The 19895-nt window shown below is 40.7% G+C and overlaps 1 protein-coding gene across 4 annotated transcripts in view; it reads right to left on the bottom strand.

Annotated features, from left to right (window-relative positions):
* ALG14 (ALG14 UDP-N-acetylglucosaminyltransferase subunit) overlaps positions 1 to 19895 on the bottom strand; it is an 89535-nt gene that overhangs the window by 13984 nt on the left and 55656 nt on the right. The window contains exon 4 of one of the 4 annotated variants that reach the window (XM_072754558.1): positions 1370 to 5087. The exons of the other annotated variants lie outside the window; for them this stretch is intronic. Within the exon in view, the coding sequence (XP_072610659.1) occupies positions 4980 to 5087 (108 nt within the window). The 3' untranslated portion in view covers positions 1370 to 4979. Of the gene's footprint in view, positions 1 to 1369; positions 5088 to 19895 lie in introns of those variants that run through there. 4 annotated transcript variants of the gene reach the window in all.

Raw genomic sequence — 19895 nt, 5'->3', positions numbered from 1 at the left:
TTTTGGGGAGCCACAAATTGCAGCCATATAAAGTGGCAAACTTGATAAATTTGTGTGTTCTCACTGCTCTATCAACTGGCCATTCCCCTTGTCTCTCTGCCTTTCCTTGGGGCTCCCTATTCCCTGAGACACTATGATATTGAAATTAGGCCATTTAATATCCCTACCAGAGCCCCTAAGTATTCAAGTGAAAGGAATAGTCTCATGTCTCTCACTTTACATAGAGAGGTACAAATGATTACGCTTAGTGAGGAAGGCATGTCAAAAGCCAAGAGAGGCCAAAAGTTGCTGAACAGCCAGCCAAGTGGTGAATGCAAAGGAAAAGTTCTTGAAGAAAATTAAAGGTGCTACTCCAGTGAACACACAAATGATAAGAAAGCAAAACAGCCTTATTGCTGATATGGAGAAAGCTGTGGCAGTCTGGATAGAAGATCAAACCAGACACAACATTCCCTTGAGCCAAAGTCTACACTAATGACTCTTTTCCTGTTATATACTCAAAAGACAGGAACACTGGTAGGAAATGAGAGAAGCAATTCAATTCTGGCAGAAGTTGTTTTATGAGATTGAAGGGAAGAAGCCATCTCTATGACATAAAAGTACAAAGTGAAGCAGCAAGTGCTGATATGGAAGCTGCAGCAAGTTATCCGGAAGATCTAGCTAAGATAATTCACGAGGGTAGCTACACTCAACAAGATTTCAACGTAGACAAAGCAGCCTACTATTGGAAGAAGATGCCATGAAAATCTAGGATTTTCATGGCCAGAGAGAAGTCAATGCCTGGCTTCAAAGCTGCAAAGGACAGGCTGACTCTTGTTAGGGGCTAATGTGGCTGGTGACTTTAAGTCAAAGCCACTGCTCACTTAACATTCTGAAAACCCTAGGGCCCTTAAGAATTATGCTAAACCTACTTTGCCTATGCTCTGGAAATGGAACAACAAAGCCTGGATGACAGTACATCTGTTTACAGCATAATATATTAAAATATTTTATGCCCACTATTGAGACCTCCTGCTCAGAAAAAAGATTCTTTTTAAAATATTACTGCTCATTGACAACACATCTGGTCACCCAAAAGCTCTGAAGAAGATATAGAACAAGATTAATGTTTTCTTCTTCTTCTTCTTCTCCTTCTTCTTCTTCTTCTTCTTCTTCTTCTTATTATTATTATTATTATTATTTTAAATGTTTTTTTTCATGCATCACATAACATCTATTCTGCAGCCTATGGATCAAGTAGTAATTCTGACTTTCCAGTCTCCTTATTTAAGAAATACATTTCATAAGGTTATAGTTGCCATAGATAGTGATTCCTCTGGGGGACCTGGGAAAGGTCCATTGAAAACCTTTTGGAAAGGATTCATCATTCTTTTTTTGTTTTTTTAAAGATTTTATTTATTTATTCATGAGAATACACAGAGAGGAGAGAGAGAGAGGCAAAGACACAGGCTGAGGGAGAAGCAGGCTCCATGCAGGGAGCCCGACGTGGGACTCGATCCGGGTCTCCAGGATCACGCCCTGGGCTGAAGGCGGCACTAAACTGCTGAGCGAGCCACCTGGGCTGCCCAGGATTCCTCATTCTTTTTTTTTTTTTTTTTTTTTAAAAGGATTCCTCATTCTATGTAACATTAAGAACGCTTGCATTCATGGAAGGGCTCACAATATCAACATGAACAAGAGTTTGGAAGAAGTTGATTCCCACCCTCACAGATGACCTGGAGGGGTTCAGGGCTTCAGTGGAGGCAGTAACTGCAGATGTGGTGGAAATAGTGAGAGAACTAGAAGTAGATGTTGAGTCTGGAGATGGGACCGAATGGCTGTAATCTCATGATCAAATTTTCACAGCAGATGAGTTGCTCCTTATGGATGAGCAAAGACAGTGGTTTCCTGAGATGGAATCTGCTCCTCGTGAAGATGCTGTGAAGATTATTGAACTGACAACAAATGATTTTGAATCTTACATACATTTAGTTGATAAAGCAGCAGCAGGGCTTGAGAGGACTGACTCTGTTTGTGAAAAAAAATTCTGCTATGGGTAAAATGCTAGCAAACAGCATCACATGATCCAGAGAAATTGTTCATAAAAGGAAGAGTCAACCAATGTGGCAAACTTCACTGCTGTCTTAAGAAACTGTCATAGGGCACCTGGTGGCTCATTTGGTTAAAGGTCTGACTTTTGATTCCAGCTCAGGTCATTATCTTAGGGTTGTGGGATGGCACCCCACATCAGACTCCATGCTTAGCATGGAGTCTGCTTGTCCCTCTCCCTCTGCTCATGTGTGTTCTCTCTCTCTCTCTCATATAATAATAAAAGAATTTGTCACAATGACTCCAATCTTCGGCAGCCACTACCCTGATCAGTCAGCAGCCATCAACATCGAGGCAAAACCCTCCACCAGCAAAAAGACTACAACTCACTAAGCTCTGATGATGGTTAGCATCTTTTAGCAATAAAGTATATTTAAATTAAAGTATATGCAGTTTTTAGACATAATCCTATTGTATACACTTAGTAGAGACTATAGTATAGCATAAACATAACTTTTATATGCACTGGGAAACCAAAAAAATTCATTGACTTGCTTTATTGTGATACTGGCTTTATTGCTATGCCCTGGAACCAAATCTATAATATCGTTAAGCTATGCCTATATAAAAATGTTTATGAATTTTTATAGAGGATTACCTGATTCCTTAGTTCTGAGTCAAAAGGATACACAGAAGCACTTGCCTATGAGATTCTGGTTGTGTGCGTGTGTGTGTGTGTAAAAGAGAGACATTTAGACAATGAAATAAAGACAAAGGATACTACTCAAAAAATTGAGATGGATTAAGTAGTTGGTTAAACATAGACTCTGCTGCCAAGCTCGGACGCCACACCTTGAGTAAGCTGTCAAGGTTTTCCAACAAACATGTGCTTTACTCTGTACATTCAGGTATTCACAAGTTATTTCCTCTTAGCGGTCTGCCACACATTTATCAAAATCCTAGTGATGGTGCACCTGACTCGATCAGTAACATGCATGAGCAGGGTGACCCTGCTTGTCAAAATCAAGGTAGTTTTTGAAGTTTTTATTGACTTTAACCTTTAGCTGAGTTAAAGGTTACACTACTGATTCCCTCCCATTATAGACTCAGAGGACAGGGACGTTGGTAGGAACTGGAGAAGGAATGAGTTTATCCCAGTTCCATTCAGAGAGGACCCTTTTCAACTAGCAAGGACAGAAGCGACTCTATGTTAGTATTTCTCAGGCCTCCCCATCACATTCACCAAGGGGCAATTACCCAAAATGTAATTCTTTCCAAAGCAGAATCTCTGGCTCCAGGGTCCAAGAATATGCATTTTCAACAAGCTCCCAGATTCTGGTACAAACTATAGCTTGTAAACCTCTGTGCTATACTGCAGGAAGGAGGCTGGCATCACATCTACGCTTATTTATTCCTGCAAAAGGGGTCTGTGTGTGCTAAGGGAGAAGGAGATGAGGCTACTGGTGATTATCAAAGGCCATTCTCTCTCTCTCATCCTGCAAGACCACTGTGGGGGCAGGAGCCCAGCTGAACTCATCTGGAGGAGCTTTTCAGCGAGCCTGAGGTTCCTATTAGCAGAGAACTCTTTTGGCAAAACTCCTAGAAATCAAGTAGCCTGGGGAGGAGACCTATCTTAAAGCACTAGAACCTAGGTCCTTAAATTAGTAGTCAATGCTTTAAAAAGGATTAGTTGACAGCATTCTGAGAGTAGGGACAGGATACAGAGAAGGCACTTGACGTGTAAGAGAACAGAAAGGTACATACATTAATAGGGAGGTGGCAAAGCAGCATATCCTCTCTTAGCTACTAACGTGCCCCATCTCACCCATGCTGAAGAAGCAGTCTCTGCAGACGTGGGGGAATGGTTTGCTGCATGCTTTCTGGCATTACATCCGGGGTCTTTGGGGAGGAGAGGGCTGGAGAAGTAGGGCCTCAGTGGTGGTGCTCCGCCAGTGTCTTCTTAAGGGCAGGGGCAGGGGCGCCTGGGTGGCTCAGTGGTTGAGTGTCTGCCTTTGGCTCAGGGTGTGATCCTGGAATCCCGGGACTGAGTCCCACATGGGGCTCCCTGCAGGGGGTGTGCTTCTCTGTGCCCCTCTCTCTGTATCTCTCAAGAATAAATAAATAAAATCTAAAAAAAAAAGGGGGGGGCAAGAGGCTTTCATCTAGCAGGTAATCTGAGAAACACCCTACCTGACCAAAAGCCAAATGTGGTTAAAGAAGAGATTCTCAACCACCATGGAATCGTGAACCTCTAGGTTTTCTAATTCAGATATGGAACCCGTGTTTTTGGAAATAAGAGTTTCTAATTGTGAACAAGATGCAATATCTGAGCATATCTGAGCAATTGACACAGGCCAGGGAGAGAGCAGGACTCCAGGTAAGGGCACAGACTCTCCAGCCAGACTGCCTGGGAGTGAGTCCTGGCTCAGCCACTTCATATCTGCGTGAACTTGTGCTAGTTATTTCACCTAATTTTGCCTCAGTTTCACCATCTGTAAAAGGGGAATTGAAATAGTGCTGTCTAGGTAAGGTTACGGTAACGATTTTTTTAAAAATATATTTTATTTATTTACTCATGAGACACACACAGAGAGAGAGAGAGAGACAGGCAGAGACACAGGCAGAGGGAGAAGCAGGCTCCATGCAGGGAGCCCAACATGGGACTCGTTCCCAGGACTCCAGGATCACGCCCTGGGCCGAAGGCAGGCACTAAACTGCAGAGCCACCCAGTGATCCCCTATGGTAAGGATTAAGTGAGGTAAGGCTTGCAAAGCACTTAGAACTCAACAGGTCCCTTATGCATATTTGCTATTATTTTTCTTTAAGTCTCTCTGCCTTGGGTTCCCTCACAACAAATTCCAAAAGACAGCCTTCAAACTGAAGGAGGAAAGGAATCCTCATGTCATCTGTATGGCTGATGTTCTTTCAAGATCAACAGTGGCTCTTTTGACTTAATTACAGTCTTTCTTCCTCCCCAGAGCTGCGCTGAGGGCACTGCTGGGCCACAGTCCAGGCATCCTCTGTTGGGGCAGCAGGTTCCCAGGTCCTCTCGTGTGAGCCTTTTAAGGGAAAAGGAGGTGGGTTGGCAGAAGAACAGACCCCTATTTTGTGCAGTTCGGCAAAGAGGGCAAATAACACATACTCCAAATTATTTACTGGTGAAGCTTCCCAGGGCAAGACTGAAAATGAAATTCTGTAAGAGGTCCATTCTAGGGCATAAAGTGGAATTATCTCCGCCAGGATTCAATCTGGCTTCCTGAGTCTGACAGAGCGTTTCCAGGGAGAGCAAGCGCCGCACAGACTTTAATGCTACTCCTTCATCATCGTCCCTGACTCAGGCCCCCACCAGGGTCCAGCCCATCTGACCTCCCCTGCCAGCTCTGTGTCTCCTGTCTTGGAGAGCTGCACCCCCAAACAAAACTGCACTGTGTTTGGTTCGGGAAACCGTTGGCAAGGGGAATTCTAGAGAATTGGAGCAAGGCACTTACATATGGGGCAGATGCTAACTTTAAATTTGATGTTAATTGTAACTGAGGGAATTAAAATCCACATTGTGGTTCTAAGAGCTCCCACTAGCCCATCACTCTGGGCTGTCTCACCTGAATGTCTTTATTAAGAAATTTTTTCATGAATTCAACAATTACATCCTGAGTAGAGTGGGTAGCACGCTAAAATGAGGACAGTACGAATGCCACAGCTTCAAACTATTTGGCTTTGAATACTATCTCTGCTGCTTAGTAACCATCAAACTTGGGGCAAGTCAGATTTTTCCCTTATGCCCCAGTTTTCTTCACTACAGAATGAGGCTAAAAAATGGCAGGTAACTAACTCACAGGCTTGTTGTAAGGATTAAGTGAGTTAACACGTATAAGGAATTGTAACGATGCCTAGCATTTTTCTTGGCATGGGGGCCTGGGAAGATGGGCGAACCATCAGGGAGCCTATAATCTACAAATGTGGTACTGCATTCAGCTTCTATCATGTACTTTGCACAAAATGGGTGCACAAAAAACGTCTTGGGGGAAGGTGGCAGAAACTGCTGATTCACTGTTGGGTCTCCAGGGGTGGTGGATGGTTTAACATCACAAAATGCCTCAAAAAATAAAACAAAACCAAACCAAACCCAATGGCTTGTACACTGGCTCCACACAGAAAAACAAAACCTTTAGATAACATGTCATTAGTTAAAAACTATTCACTCCAATACTGAGAGTCTTTAAAAACTATGAAACGAACAGGAGAGTTTTAGTCTTTAAACAGATAGAGGAAATATTTTTTCATTGCCTTATGTAATCACTTATAAAACTTAAAGTGTGTGTTCACCATTGATATGCCCGTAATGCTCTGCTACGAGGGGCACACTGAGTGCTATTATGTTCAATCAATATAAACCTTTAGACTATAGATACAGATATAAAAAAGTGAGAGAAGAACATCACAGACTGTTCTAAAGCCATAAAATTGATCCCCTCTCCTTTCTCCTTCCACTTTGCAAGAGTATTCACTGATCTTTCTTATTCATTTGTTTGTTTTTAAATCTTTGTTTTAAATCCAAAAGTTCTTGGGAGGCCTGGGTGGCTCAGCAGTTGAGTGTCTGCCTTTGGTTCAGGGTATGATCCCGGATTCCCAGGATCGAGTCCCACGGGCTCTTTGCATGGAACCTGCTTGTCCTCCCTCTGCCTGTGTCTCTGCCTCTCTGTGTCTCTCATGAATAAATAAAATCTTAAAAAAAAAAAAACCCCAAAAATTCTTGTAACACCCTATAAAAGCAGACTACAAGGAGAGAGCGTGTTCCAGGGCCTGAATTCTTTCTTTCTTTTCTTTTTTTTTTTTTTTTCTCTTTTTTCCTGAATTCTTTCTAATCCAGTTTAAGGCAAAAGAAGAATGCAATTTAAAAAATCCAAAGAAAATAAAGATGCAGTCTACAATATAAGTAACATCTAGCTAAGTATCTGATTAAGTACTTTTTGTTAGATCTGGTTTTTGAAAAAACCGGTCAGACATAATTGTGCATGAGGTAGGAGTCTATGATAGCCTTGCATTCTGGAAAGCATGTGGCCCCCAAATGCCCCTAACATGGTTACTTACGTCTTTTCCTGTCTTCCTTTTTCCTCCTTTTTTTCCCTCTGTGCAGTCAGTAGGAAGCAAATCCCTGTGTTATACCATACCCTGCAGCTCTGACCTGTCAGGGGGTTCCCTCTCTAGTGGGAGAGTGGTCCACTCCCTCTTATTGGTCAATTCTATCTCTCTTTTGGCTCCACCTGTCTTCCTAGGCTGGATTCAACATGTTAACCCTCTAATCTTGCTGGGGAAGGGGCTCTGGAAGCACTACCATCTGAAATCTTTTTATTTTAACTTAAAAAAAAAAAAAAACCAAACAGCTTTTTTATCTGATCCATTTCTCTGTCTCCCTTCTCACCTAAACCCTGCCAATTCCATCTCTCAGGCCTCTTCAGTCTGGCCCTGATCTCCACCACCTGGGGTGAGCCTCTCACCTGGTTTGCTTAGAGCCTCCTACCTGCTTTCCCAGGCCCTCCTCCTCCTTCTCAGCTCCACTGTCTGCAGCATTACCATGAGACTTCTTCCTCAAATACAAACCTGATCCTGTTATCACTTATCGTCAAAGGCTTCCTGCTGCCCCCAACATAAAGTCCCAACACCCTAAAAATTCTTTTATAAAACTCCCTATCTGTATTGTTTTCCTTCATCACCGTGGTTTTAGATTTAGATTATTTTCTACAGTAATAGAGAAACTTGTGAGCATCACTCAAGTTAATATAACAATAAAGGTGAGGAATCAAGGCACGTATTTCTCATGTAATAATACCTGTTTGCAGCCACGTATTGTACTTTAGTGACCCTTCAGGTACAACCAGTTTTGTCATTCTGAAGTAGACTTAATTGTTCCAAATACTTTCTTTGTCCAAATTAATGAGTTTTTTTGAACACATAAGCCAGGATTAGAAAAGATTTGGCCAGTATGCTTTGTGCAAATCAAAAGCTTTAGGACCAGTAGTCCCACTTATTTTTTTAAAACAGGAACGAGGAGGGGAAAAATGATCAAATTAGGGCTCAGAAAGAAAAGATAGAGGGGGCAATAAAGATAAATCAGACCCCTGAACGACCAGTTCTATTTCAGGCTGATTCTAACCAAAGAATGACAGTTATCGGGTCTTCATTTCAGTCTCCACAGCCACAATAAGAGATAGGTATGATTATCTGTATTTCACAGGTGAAGAGACAGACCGGCAATATTTATTTTGCCTACTATGGTAACCATTGGAGAAGTGTAATGTCCACACTTAAGCGGGAAGCTCACCCATCCTGTCTCCCTGGAGGGAAGAGCGAAGTGTCTTCTCACTCAACCCTTCCCTGGGGAAGAGGAGTGGCTTGCCTGGGCAGGGAGTTTAGAACAGACTGAGGATGCTCAACCCTGCCAGGCCCATGGGCTTTTTTCACTTTCTTTCTTCTAGCCTATTCATCTTCCATATCTGTCCTTTACTCTGGCTTGTGTGCAGAGTAGAGGAGAGAGGCAAGCCTGCAGCCTAATTGAGGCGAGAAGACTTAGTAAACCCATAGTGGCCACATATAAGAGCCACATCCTCCAATCTGGCTTTTATCACTCAATAAAGCTAATATTTTCCTTTCTGTCTTATTTCTCAATTGGTTGTGAACACAAAAGGGGAAGACAGAGGGCTATTAACTGGCTCCCTAAGAGCTAAATACAAGGCACATAATAGGCACTCGATGAATATGTGTTAAATGAATGAATGAATTTGTCCAAGTCCACAAAGCCAATAAAAAACAGAATAGAAACTTGAATCTATGTCTGACAGAAATGCCCATGGTTTCCTAAAATTCCATGTTAGTGCTTCTTATAGAATGTTCTATTTCCAGATTTCAATTCGTGCTTCCATATGGCTGCCAGGAAACCGGAAGCACTGGCATCAACTGCTGTAAAAACACACATATACCTAAGCATTTAGCTGAGAATCTGTTGGTCTACCACCGTGGTTAGGGATGAGTTCAGCATGTCTGCTTGTCGCCGGCTCTATCATGGGCCACTACTGACTGAGCCCTGTAGGTACAGGAAGAAGGGGGGCAGGAAGATAGGGAGAAGCAGTGGAGGTGGCACCCGCGGCGCACGGTACAGATGGGGGGGAAAGGCAGGCAGCTGGCCTGAAGCAGCAAGCACACAGAAGGGGCAGGGCAAAGGACTGGGGGCCCAGAGAAAGAAGGGATCCCAACAGGGGGCTGGGGGGAGGGGGGCTGGGGAGGAGGCAAGCAAGGAAGAATGACCATAAACATCCCAGCAGAACAAAAGGCTGCAGACGCGGGAAATAAAAATATGTCCCAACAAAGAACGTAACGGGGAGACAGATAAAAGAACAGGAGTAAATCACTGGCTCTGAAAAGAGCCACAGACTGATTTTCCATTTTATGTCAAGATGATGAAAAGTGAGGGCGGATCTGTGTGCCAGTAGCCTTCAGGAACTAAGAAATAAAACGCCCCGGTTGAAAATAGTTTGGGGAGCCAGAAGATGACAAGATTCCTCCTGTAGGCAAAAGTGAAATTAAAGTAATGACAACATCTCTAGCCGCTGCCCCCACCCTCCCATCCCCCTCCAGGCACAAAAGAGCGGGGAGCTGGCTGGCAACCCTGCATGAGCTCAGCGGGGACCCTGTTCAGACTGAGCTAATATAGTTGCTTTTTAAGAGTATCTGGTAGATTCGGGATTGTGTGTTCACAAACACCATATAAAAACAGGGTCGTCTTTGCCTTCCAAGCAGTTTTTTTCACTCTGTTTAAAGGCCGGCCGGAGTCTTTTTTTCCCCTTGCTAGAGTGACACACAAAGAATTCTCTGACAGGCTGCCCCCACTGCAGATGAAAGGCTTAAGTGTGAGTGAAGGCAACAATGTTTAGAGTGACATTTACTAGCTGCAAACAGTGAAATCAGAGAGATTCAGTTCACGCAGATTAAATGTCAGGCTTTAAACATTTAGCAGAGTATTAGCTATGGAAGTTTTTAAAATTTAGGATTTAGTTTTATACTGCAAGCAGCACTTGAGACATATAAAAGAAAGGCTTTTCAAAGCAAGGAAACAACTGAGCCATAAGCTGAAGAAGACTATATATTTTAACTGAAGGTGAGCCAGCTGCAGGACAGTTACTGAGCTCAGCTCACCAAACCAGTGGTGCTCGCTGCTCTTCCCCATTCCAGATAGGTAAGAGGAAGCAGACGTTCCCCGCACTTCACATTTTGGAAGACAGAAGTCAAAATCCCCCCCACGGGAGTTTCTAGGCACACAGCTTTCCGCGGTGGGCATGGACTTTGTAAGCCCAAAAGTTTGTACATTACTGTTTCAGAGAGAATGCTTTATAATGCACCTAAAAAAGTTAGGAAAATAGATCTCTTTCAAAAAAAAATATTTTCCAAGGTTAAATTTCTTCATGACAAAATTTGCTACAACTGCCAAACAGAACATCCGCTTTTGTGACTAAATAATAACATCTAGAATTTGACAATAGCAGCAGTTCTTTCTTTCCTTCATTTAAGACAGCTGGTAAGCACGCTTCCCTATGATGCTGGACAGATACAAAGCCAATGATGATGGTTATTAACATTTCAAGCTTTATCTTAAGTATGTCATAAGCATTACATTATCCCCATTTTTACAGATAAGAAAACTGGGGCTTCAGGACCACAGGACCGGTAAATCATGTGGCATTCGAACTCTAGCCACTGTGTCCGAAGCTTGAGCACTTAACTTCTACTCAAGGAACTCGGTCTGGCAGAGACCACAGGCATGTGGACAAATAAAGTTTAGTACAACAAATGCCACAACAAAGATATGAACAGAGACACACACTGAGTAATTCTTTCTCAGGTCTGGGAGCTGAGGGGGAGACATTTAAGCCAGGTCTTGATGCATGATCTGGAGTTTTCTAGATGACAAAGGTAACACTGCTCTAGGCACAGGAAACTATACTACCAAAGCATGAGAGCTTGGCCATGTATGGAGAGTGCCCAGAGTTCACTGTGTATTTGAAAGGGAGATAGTATGGGGGTTGGAAACAAGGCTATTAGTCCGGGTGAAAACATAAATGGAAGCTGGAGCAGGGGGAAATAGAGGCCAGTTAGGAAAGGCAGAGGCAAAATGATCTAGTGACTGGCTGAATGTGTGCAGTGAAGTAGGCATTTAAGACTGTTGTAAAGACATGATAGAGGTAACACAGGCTGGGAGCTGGGGTAGAGAAGAGGAAGATGACACCTTGGTTCAGTTTTAGAAAAGCTGAGTTAGAGACACCTGAAGGATATCTGGGCATCCTCTCTACCACATTCTCAATTTTAACAAACACTGAGCGCCCTTTGTAGCAGGTACTAAGAAAATTGTAAGAAAACAAAACCAGGTCTTGCCTTCCTGGAGTTTATGCACTCTATAGCCTGGTTCTTAATGGTGACAATGTATTGGGGAACTAACAGGATCATTTCTGGTTGTCACAGTGACGGGGGTAGGGGGATGCTATTTGCACTTAGTGGACAATGGCACAGATACACACATTCTGTAATATTTGGGACAGTTTAATACAGCAAAGCACTATTCTGTGTCCCACTGGACATATGTATAGGTGATATTCCATTTATAATTATTTGAGCATAGAACCTAATTCTCTTTCACACAGAAAGACAAAAGAGATCTTTTTGTATGTTTCTTACACACATTGAATGTTCCAAATAGAACTACCATGGGAATTGAGCAAAGACTATACTTTGTTTTGTTTGGACCTTTACCAAGAGCTAGCTGCTCACTATTCAGGAAAATTACATCACAAATTGGGGGAATTGAAAAAGTTCTGGAGATGGGGAGTGGTACTGGTTGACAACAACGTATGTGCTTAATGCCACAGAACTGTCTACTTAAAAATGGTCAATTTTATGGTGTATATATATATATATATGTATATTTAAATTTTTTATTTATTTGAGAGAGAGAAAGAGAGAACACAAGGAAGGGGGAGAGGGAAGGGAAAGGAGCAGGGAGAAGCAGACTCCCTGCTGAGTAGGGAGCCCAATGCGGGGCTGGATCCCAGGACCCTGAGATCATGCATGACCTGAGCCAAAGTCAGACACTTTACTGGCTGAACCACCCAGGCACCCCGGTTATATATATATTTCAAAATAAAAATGTTATAAATTTAAAAAAAAAACAAGAAAAAAGATAATTACATGAGAGGCAGCAAACCCACTTACAGTTTCTGAGTTACTAATACAATGTACCTGCAGCAGTCTGCATTACAGCTGTCCTAATCATGGCGACTCCACATTCTAATCTATCTACTTGACTCCTGGTGTGGTCACGCCTGGAGACACTGTAAAACATGCAATGTGATTACTAATTACTTTCTTTTTATTTCTCCTTTATATTATTATGACTAGGGCATTATATGGTATTTTGGAATTCTGTGACACAGAGGAGGGTTATGTCAACTATGAACTTCAGTTCAGGATAAGAAAGGGCATGTTATAAAATATTTGTTATATAAAGGATACATTATGTTGAAAGGGTTGAGAATCACTAGTGAGAGCCAGACATAAATCATGGAAGCACCTCAGAGAGGTAAAAGTACAAAGGGAGAACAAGGGAAAGAGATGTTATTGCCCATGGGGGATCTAGAAAGACCAACAGAAGAAGTATAATGTGAGTGGGCACTGACTGCCATCCTCTGTTTTAATAACTTCAGAGATGTGGGGCTTGGGATCTGCCTCCCAATGATATCCATTCCTTTTGGCATGACCCTGGATTTTTATCAATTTCTTTTTGACATTCTTCCTATATCTTCCTATATCTCCTCCACAGTGGCCCTTGTTCTAGGAGGTTCCAGTAGGTAGAGAATGATAAATCCCTAGCTTATGTAGTGTCTTTTCCAGAATCTAAAAACTGTGATCTTTGTAATACTCTCTGGTTAACCTTCTCTTCTTCAGACTAAATCTCCCTACTTCCTCTGTTTCTCATGTAACTTGGTTTCATATTCCCTCACCATCTGGGTCATTTTCCTCTGAACATGTTCCAATTTGTCAGTGGTTCTTTAAGTGTGGTGCCTAGAACGAAATGTGATTTCCAGAGCTGAAACAATAACTGTATCTCCTAAGATTCCCCAAAGGGGAAAGTGTTATCACTCTACATAGTGAGATCAGGATGGGGAAGGGAACAGGGGAGGATCTGTCTTAGTCATCACTGTACTGCCAATATTGAAAAATTTTTTGTTTGTTTAAGCAAGTTAATTCTGAATTTTTAATACTTGCAAATACAGCTCTGATCTCAGTGCCTTTTTTCCCCCCTAGTTTGTTTTTGTTTTTAGTATTAAATGAAAATATGGGACTGGTTAATTATGGAATTGATTAACAATTACTTTTGTTTACAAATAGTGTGTGGTTCCTGCCACTCTACAGTCATTTCTTGTCTGAAGACATTTTCCTCTTCAGACTGGGTCCATGGGGCAGCCCCGGTGGCACAGCGGTTTAGCGCTGCCTGCAGCCTGGGGTGTGATCCTGGAGACCTGGGATCGAGTCCCACATCGGGCTTCCTGCATGGAGCCTGCTTCTCCCTCTGCCTGTGTCTCTGCCTTTCTCTTGCTCTCTCTGAATGAATGGATAGATAAATCTTTTAAAAAAATAAAAATAAAATAAAAAATAAAAAAATAAACAAACAAAAACAGATTGGGTCCTGCCCATGTCCCAAGTCAATCTAACCAAGACTGGCAGGTCCACCACTCTTTCCAGGGCCTGGCCTGTAAACTGAAGTTAGTATTTCTGCCTTAAACATGGATCTGATGTGTGTATGTGTAAAACCCCTGCATTCCTGTGTATTCAGTGAACCTCAGCTTGAGCCCTATTCTATGGATAATTCTATTTAGGTTCCTGATTTTTTATCCCATTTTGGTCTGAGACTGAAACCCTGCAATAACTTGACTGGCTCTTGCCAACATGCTGTGTCCTGGAGCTGAAACAGTGCCAGTTCATCTCCCCATTCTAGATGCTAGAGACTCCTGAACCACAGTGATAGCATCCACTGATCTGAAACTTTGGAATCCACAGCAGAACTCTACAAAGACATCATGAGGGCATAAATATAGCTTGCTATCCACCATTAATGCGATGGCCTCAAGTGGACTGACCAAGAAATAAGAGACAGACTAGCTTCAGAAGTCTAAGCACTTTATGTCACATTTACTGGCTGCTCAAGTTCCAACATGCTTTTGCAGCTGGACAGACCAGCTTGAAGGTAAACTGCAAGAGCAGGGACATCTGTCTGTTACTTGATATATCCCCAGCCCTTAGAACAGTGCATGTAACAGATGCTCAACAAATATTCATCTAATGAATTAATGAATTGACCTGATAATGGTAGACCTCTATCTTTGTTTTGCCCAGCATTCCTTTCTTTTGAGAATTTCTTCCCTCTTCCATGTTATTCTGATGGGGCTCCCAATCATAAGACTCAACAAGCTACCAAACTGGTCACAAATCTGAAGCTCATTAATCTGCATGTCCCCACTACTTGTAGTTAAGCAGGTATATGCACTCTTTACTTCTGGAGAATCTGAGGCATAATGTTAAGAGGTTGGTGGCAATCTCTTTCAGAGGACAGAAGGTGAAGGAATACTTCCCAACTCATTCTATGACAGCAGATTTATCCTAATACTAAAACCAAAGACATTACCAAAAAAAGAAAACTACAGACCAATATCTCTCATGAAGACAGATGCAAAAGTCTCAATAAATTATTAGCAAATCAATCCCCCCCACAAAAAATATTAGCAAATCAAATATAACAACTTTTTTTTTTAAGATTTTATTTATTTATTCATGAGAAACACAGAGAGAGAAGCAGAGACACAGGCAGAGGGAGAAGCAGGCTCTGTGCAGGGAGCCCAATGCCGGACCTGATCCCGGGACTCCAGGATCATGCCCTGGGCTGAAGGAAGGCGCCAAACTGCTGAGCCACCCAGGGATCCCAAAACTAACAACTTTTAAAAATGATTATATACCATAATTGAGTGGGATTTATCCCATGCATGCAAGGCTGTTTAACATTCGAAAACCAACTGATGTACTATATCATATTAATAGGCTAAGGATATCATGTGATCATATCAACAAATGGAGATAAAGGATTTGACAAAATCTAACAGCCATTCATGATAAAAGCTCTTAGTAAGTAGAAATAGACAAGAACTTCCTCAATTTGATAAGAAAATATCTACAGAAAACCTACAGCTAGCACACTTAATGGTGAGAAACTAGAAGTCTTTCTACTAAGATTGGGAACAGTGCAGGGATGTCCCCTTTCATTACTGCATTTTAACACTGTATTAGAAGTCCTAGCCAATGTAATAAGATAAGGAAATAAAAGATGCACTGATTAAGAAGGAAGAAATAAAACTGTCTTTGCAGATGATATGATCATCTATGTAGAATATCTGAAAACACTGACAAAAAATTCCTAGGATAAGTGATCACAGCAGGTTACAGTACATAGGTTAATACACAAAAGACAATCACATTCCTATTGAATAACTGACATTTGAAATTAAAAACTCATTGCCATTTCTATTAGTACCCTGAACAATGAAATACTTAGGTATAAATCTAACAAAATATGTACAGGCCTGTCTTTATGAAGAAAACTACAAAACTCTGATGAACAAAATCAAAGGAGAATTAAATAAATGGAGGGATACTCCATATTCATGGATAGGAAAACTTGATATTGTCAAGATGTCAGTTCTTCCCAATTTGATCTACAGATTCAAAGAAATCCCAGTTAAAATCCCAGAAAATTATTTTATGGATATCAACAAACTGATTTTAAAATTTAAATAGAGAGGCAAAAGACACAGAATAGCCAATACAATCTTGAAGAAGAAGAAAGTTGGAGGATGAGCACTACCCAACTTCAAGATTACTATAAAACTGCAGTAATCAAAACAGTGTGATATTGGTGAAAGAAGAGACACAAAGATTAAAAGAACAGGGAGCCATAAATAGAGCCACACAAATAGAGTCAACTGATATTTGATAAAAGAGCAAAGGCAACACAATGGAGCAAAGATAGTCTTTCCAATAGCTGGATATCTACATACAAAAAATGAATCTTGTTATATACCTTACACCCTTCATAAAAACTAACTCTAAATGCATTATAGACCTAAATGTAAAATGCAAAACTATGAAATCCCTAGAAGATAACATAGGAGAAAATCTAAGTGAACTTGGATTTGTTGGTGACTTTTTAGAGATAACAACAAAGGCATGATCCATGAAAGAAATAACTGATAAGCTGGACTTCAATAAAATAAAATATTTCCGTTCTTCAAAAGGTATTGTCAAGAGAATGAAAAGAGAAGCCACAGATAGGGGGGAAAATTTACCAAAAAATAGATCTGGTAAAGGCCTGGGATATCAAATATACAAAAAACTTTTAAAACTCAACAATAAGAAAATGAACAAACCAATTAAGAGATGAACCAGGGGTGCCTGGGTGGCACAGTCAGTTAAGTATCTGACTCTTGATTTCAACTCAGGTCATGATTTCAGGGTCCTGGGATCAAGCCCTGCAAGGGCTGTACACTCAGCAGAGTCTGCTTAAGAGTCTCTCTCTCCTCTTCTAATGGCCTTCCTGTTCATGCTGTCTCTCTCTCTCTCTCTCTAAAATAAATATTTTTTTTAAACAAGAATTGGATCAAAGATCTTAACACTTCATCAGAGAAGACAGATAAATAGCAAATAAGCATATGAAAAGACCATCCACATCATATCATTAGGGAAATGCAATTAAAACAACCCATAAGTGGGTATACACCAATAACTATAAGTAAGCAAAACACAGAAGATGTTTAAGGCAGTGAAACTATCCTGTATGACATTAAAATGCTAGATACATGTCATTATACATTTGTCAAGACCAATAGAATGTATAACACCAAAAGTGAAAATAATGTAAACTATGGACTGTGGGTGATAATGATGTGTTAGTATTTGTTCATCAATTATAATAAATGTACCACTCTGGTAGGAGACACTGATAATGGGAGAGGCTATGCCTGTGTGGGGGCAGAAGTTACATGGGAAATTCCTATGCCTCCCACTGAATTTTGCTATAAACCTAAAACCTCTCTAAAAAAATGAAATCTATTAAAAAGCACGAGAGAAAGAGACAGCCTAGTATACTGATATTTCTATTAGCTATCTATTAGCTAATGTAGCCATTAGCCACTCATCTGTATATTATGAATTTAGAAAATACCAAAAGGATGAGTTATTTCTTTTTGCTATTCCTAAATTCTACAAAGAAAAGGAAGTTCTTGTTGACTGGAAGGGAAAAAAAAAATCAGAGTATCATTCCATATTTAGTGAAAAGTTGTACAAATTTGGAAGACAGAATTCAAATTCCAACAGGGCCTAGCAGAAATAAAAACAAGCAAAGTTCTTCATTATATAAACAAAGAAACTGAATGAAGACAGAAGGACTGTTTTGACCATTTATTTAGAATACTGTGTACTGATCTTACCACCCTGTGATCAGAAAACCAACTCAGAAAAGAATGAGGGATGGTGCGGGCAACTAAATTAGTCTCGAAACTTAGATCCCAATTATTCCACATATAACAGGCTTAAGATTCTCTATCACTCCTTACTACTGAAATTCAAAAACTAAATTTGATTATTGTTTCAGTCTTCACTTTATTTATTTTTATATTTTTAAAAGATTTTATTTATTTATTCATGAGAGACATAGAGCGAGAGAGAGAGGCAGAGACACAGGCAGAGGGAGAAGCAGGCTCCAGGCAGGGAGCCCGACATGGCACTCGATCCCAGGTCTCCAGGATCACACCCTGGGCCAAAGGCGGCACTAAACCGCTGAGCCACCGGGGTTGCCCTCAGTCTTCACTTTTAACAAATCAAAGTGATAAAAAGTAAAAATAGTGAAAACATTTAACCTAACTTAATTATTGTTTCGTCATATGAACTTTCATGTAAACGTAATTTGGCTCTTTTGGTGAATGTCATTATAACCCCAAATCTCTAGTCTAGGGAAATAATACCATCAACCCAATCAGAAGTAGAGTTGAAACTTAACTTTTATGAACTATTTTATAGTTCTTTTCTCTTATTACAGTAAGCTACCATCTTATTGTGGGAGAGCTTAGTAAGATTTTGCTGCTGATTAAGTAATAATTAGTTCTCCATATTTGTTACTAAGACATACAAATGCCAGATTTGGTGGTTCCCAAGGGTGTGTTAGCAGAGTCAGGGAAAGTTCTGAGGTACTTCTAGTCAGGCAATATTCTGCAAGTTAGTCACATACTGTATCATATACTGGCTTCCCCTCTTGAGACTATCTATGTTCCAGGGCCAACTGGGCCTGTTCCAAGCAGCCTTGCTTTGGTGGAATTTCCTAGTACATCACTTTAGAATCAAGAATTTAAGACTCTTAAAGTTGGAAAGAAACTTCAGATCAAAAATGATATCACAGGAAAAAGTATCATCTTGTAAGATATTGTTCAGTCCTTTCTTGTGTCTGCATTGTTGATTAAACAACAAAACAAACTTAAGCAAACAATCTGGGAGAGTCTTCCCCTTTCGTTACAAATATTAGGGTTGCTATATCTGTAAATATAGAATTGTCTCATATTTCCAGTGTAGGATAAATAGCAGGCCATATTTAAACTTAACCAAAAGCTCTTGTTTACTCACAATTTATCCTAACCCTTCATTTCTTCTGATGAAAGTAATTTTCCTGTGCTTTATAATAAAAACACAACAACCAGAACCTGGATGTTTATAGTGTTTTGCCAACAACTAGAGCAAACAGTCCCCCACATCTGAATTGGCTAGGCAGACAAAAGAAATCAAATAATGACTTCAGAGTTCCAAAACTAATTTATTGGTCTAATGAGGGCTAGACTCCAACTTGGATACTTAACTGTTTTCAGGTCCCTAGTGAGATAAATGTTTTACTGTATATTTTTAGCTATTTTTATTTTAATAGCATTGCTTTTAAATAACTTTTCCTTAAAAAACAAAGCAAAACAGAAAAACCCTCCAGCATTTCTAACTTTATGATTCTCTAATTGAATTATGTGATTCGATTATGAAGCAATGGTTAGTTTACTTTCCCCAACTTTTATCATTTTGTGTTTAGAATCATGCTCAGAAATCCAAATTGGCTGATTACTGAACACGTTCTAATTACTCCCCAGAGACTGTGGGAGCCTGGACTTTTAGGATTGTTCACTGTTTGGCTCGGAAACAGGCTTCCTCTTGTAGTGCCCGATCTGCTATTGATTTAAAAACTGACCTAAAGGGCTATTTGTTCTGGGTTCTTTGAAGTACATTCACTGCTCCTGCCTTCTGGAATCATTCTGACAGACATTCTGAACCTCATGCCATATTCTTTACTATGTAGTTTGTGCAGCCGGGAATAGTGGGATAATGGCTCATTAACCTGCTCTCACCTCCAAAAGGGGGCCTGGGATTTAAAACACCTTCAAATAATCACACTGGTGTTTCTGTCTCGAACTTTGAGGTGAGTCAGTTCCCAGTCTGTATGATCCCTCCTTCCTACCCTTGGCCATGGTTGTCTCCTAAATTTTTTTAAAAAATTATTTATTTTAGAGAGAGAGAGAGAGAGAGAGAAAGAGAGTGTATGTGAGCAGGGGGAGGGATAGTGGGAAAGGGAATAGGGGAAGGAGACTCCCTGCTGGGAGTGAAGCCAGAAATGGGACTCAATCCATGACCTATGAGATTATGACCTGAGTGAATCCTAGAGATGTTGAACCAAATTAGCTGCCCAGGTACTC

This window comes from Vulpes vulpes, chromosome 3 (assembly GCF_048418805.1).
Source record: "Vulpes vulpes isolate BD-2025 chromosome 3, VulVul3, whole genome shotgun sequence".
In the NCBI taxonomy this organism is placed as follows: domain Eukaryota; kingdom Metazoa; phylum Chordata; class Mammalia; order Carnivora; family Canidae; genus Vulpes; species Vulpes vulpes.
The sequence above is the reverse complement of the archived record's forward strand: the minus strand, read 5'-3'. Positions and strand labels throughout refer to the sequence as shown.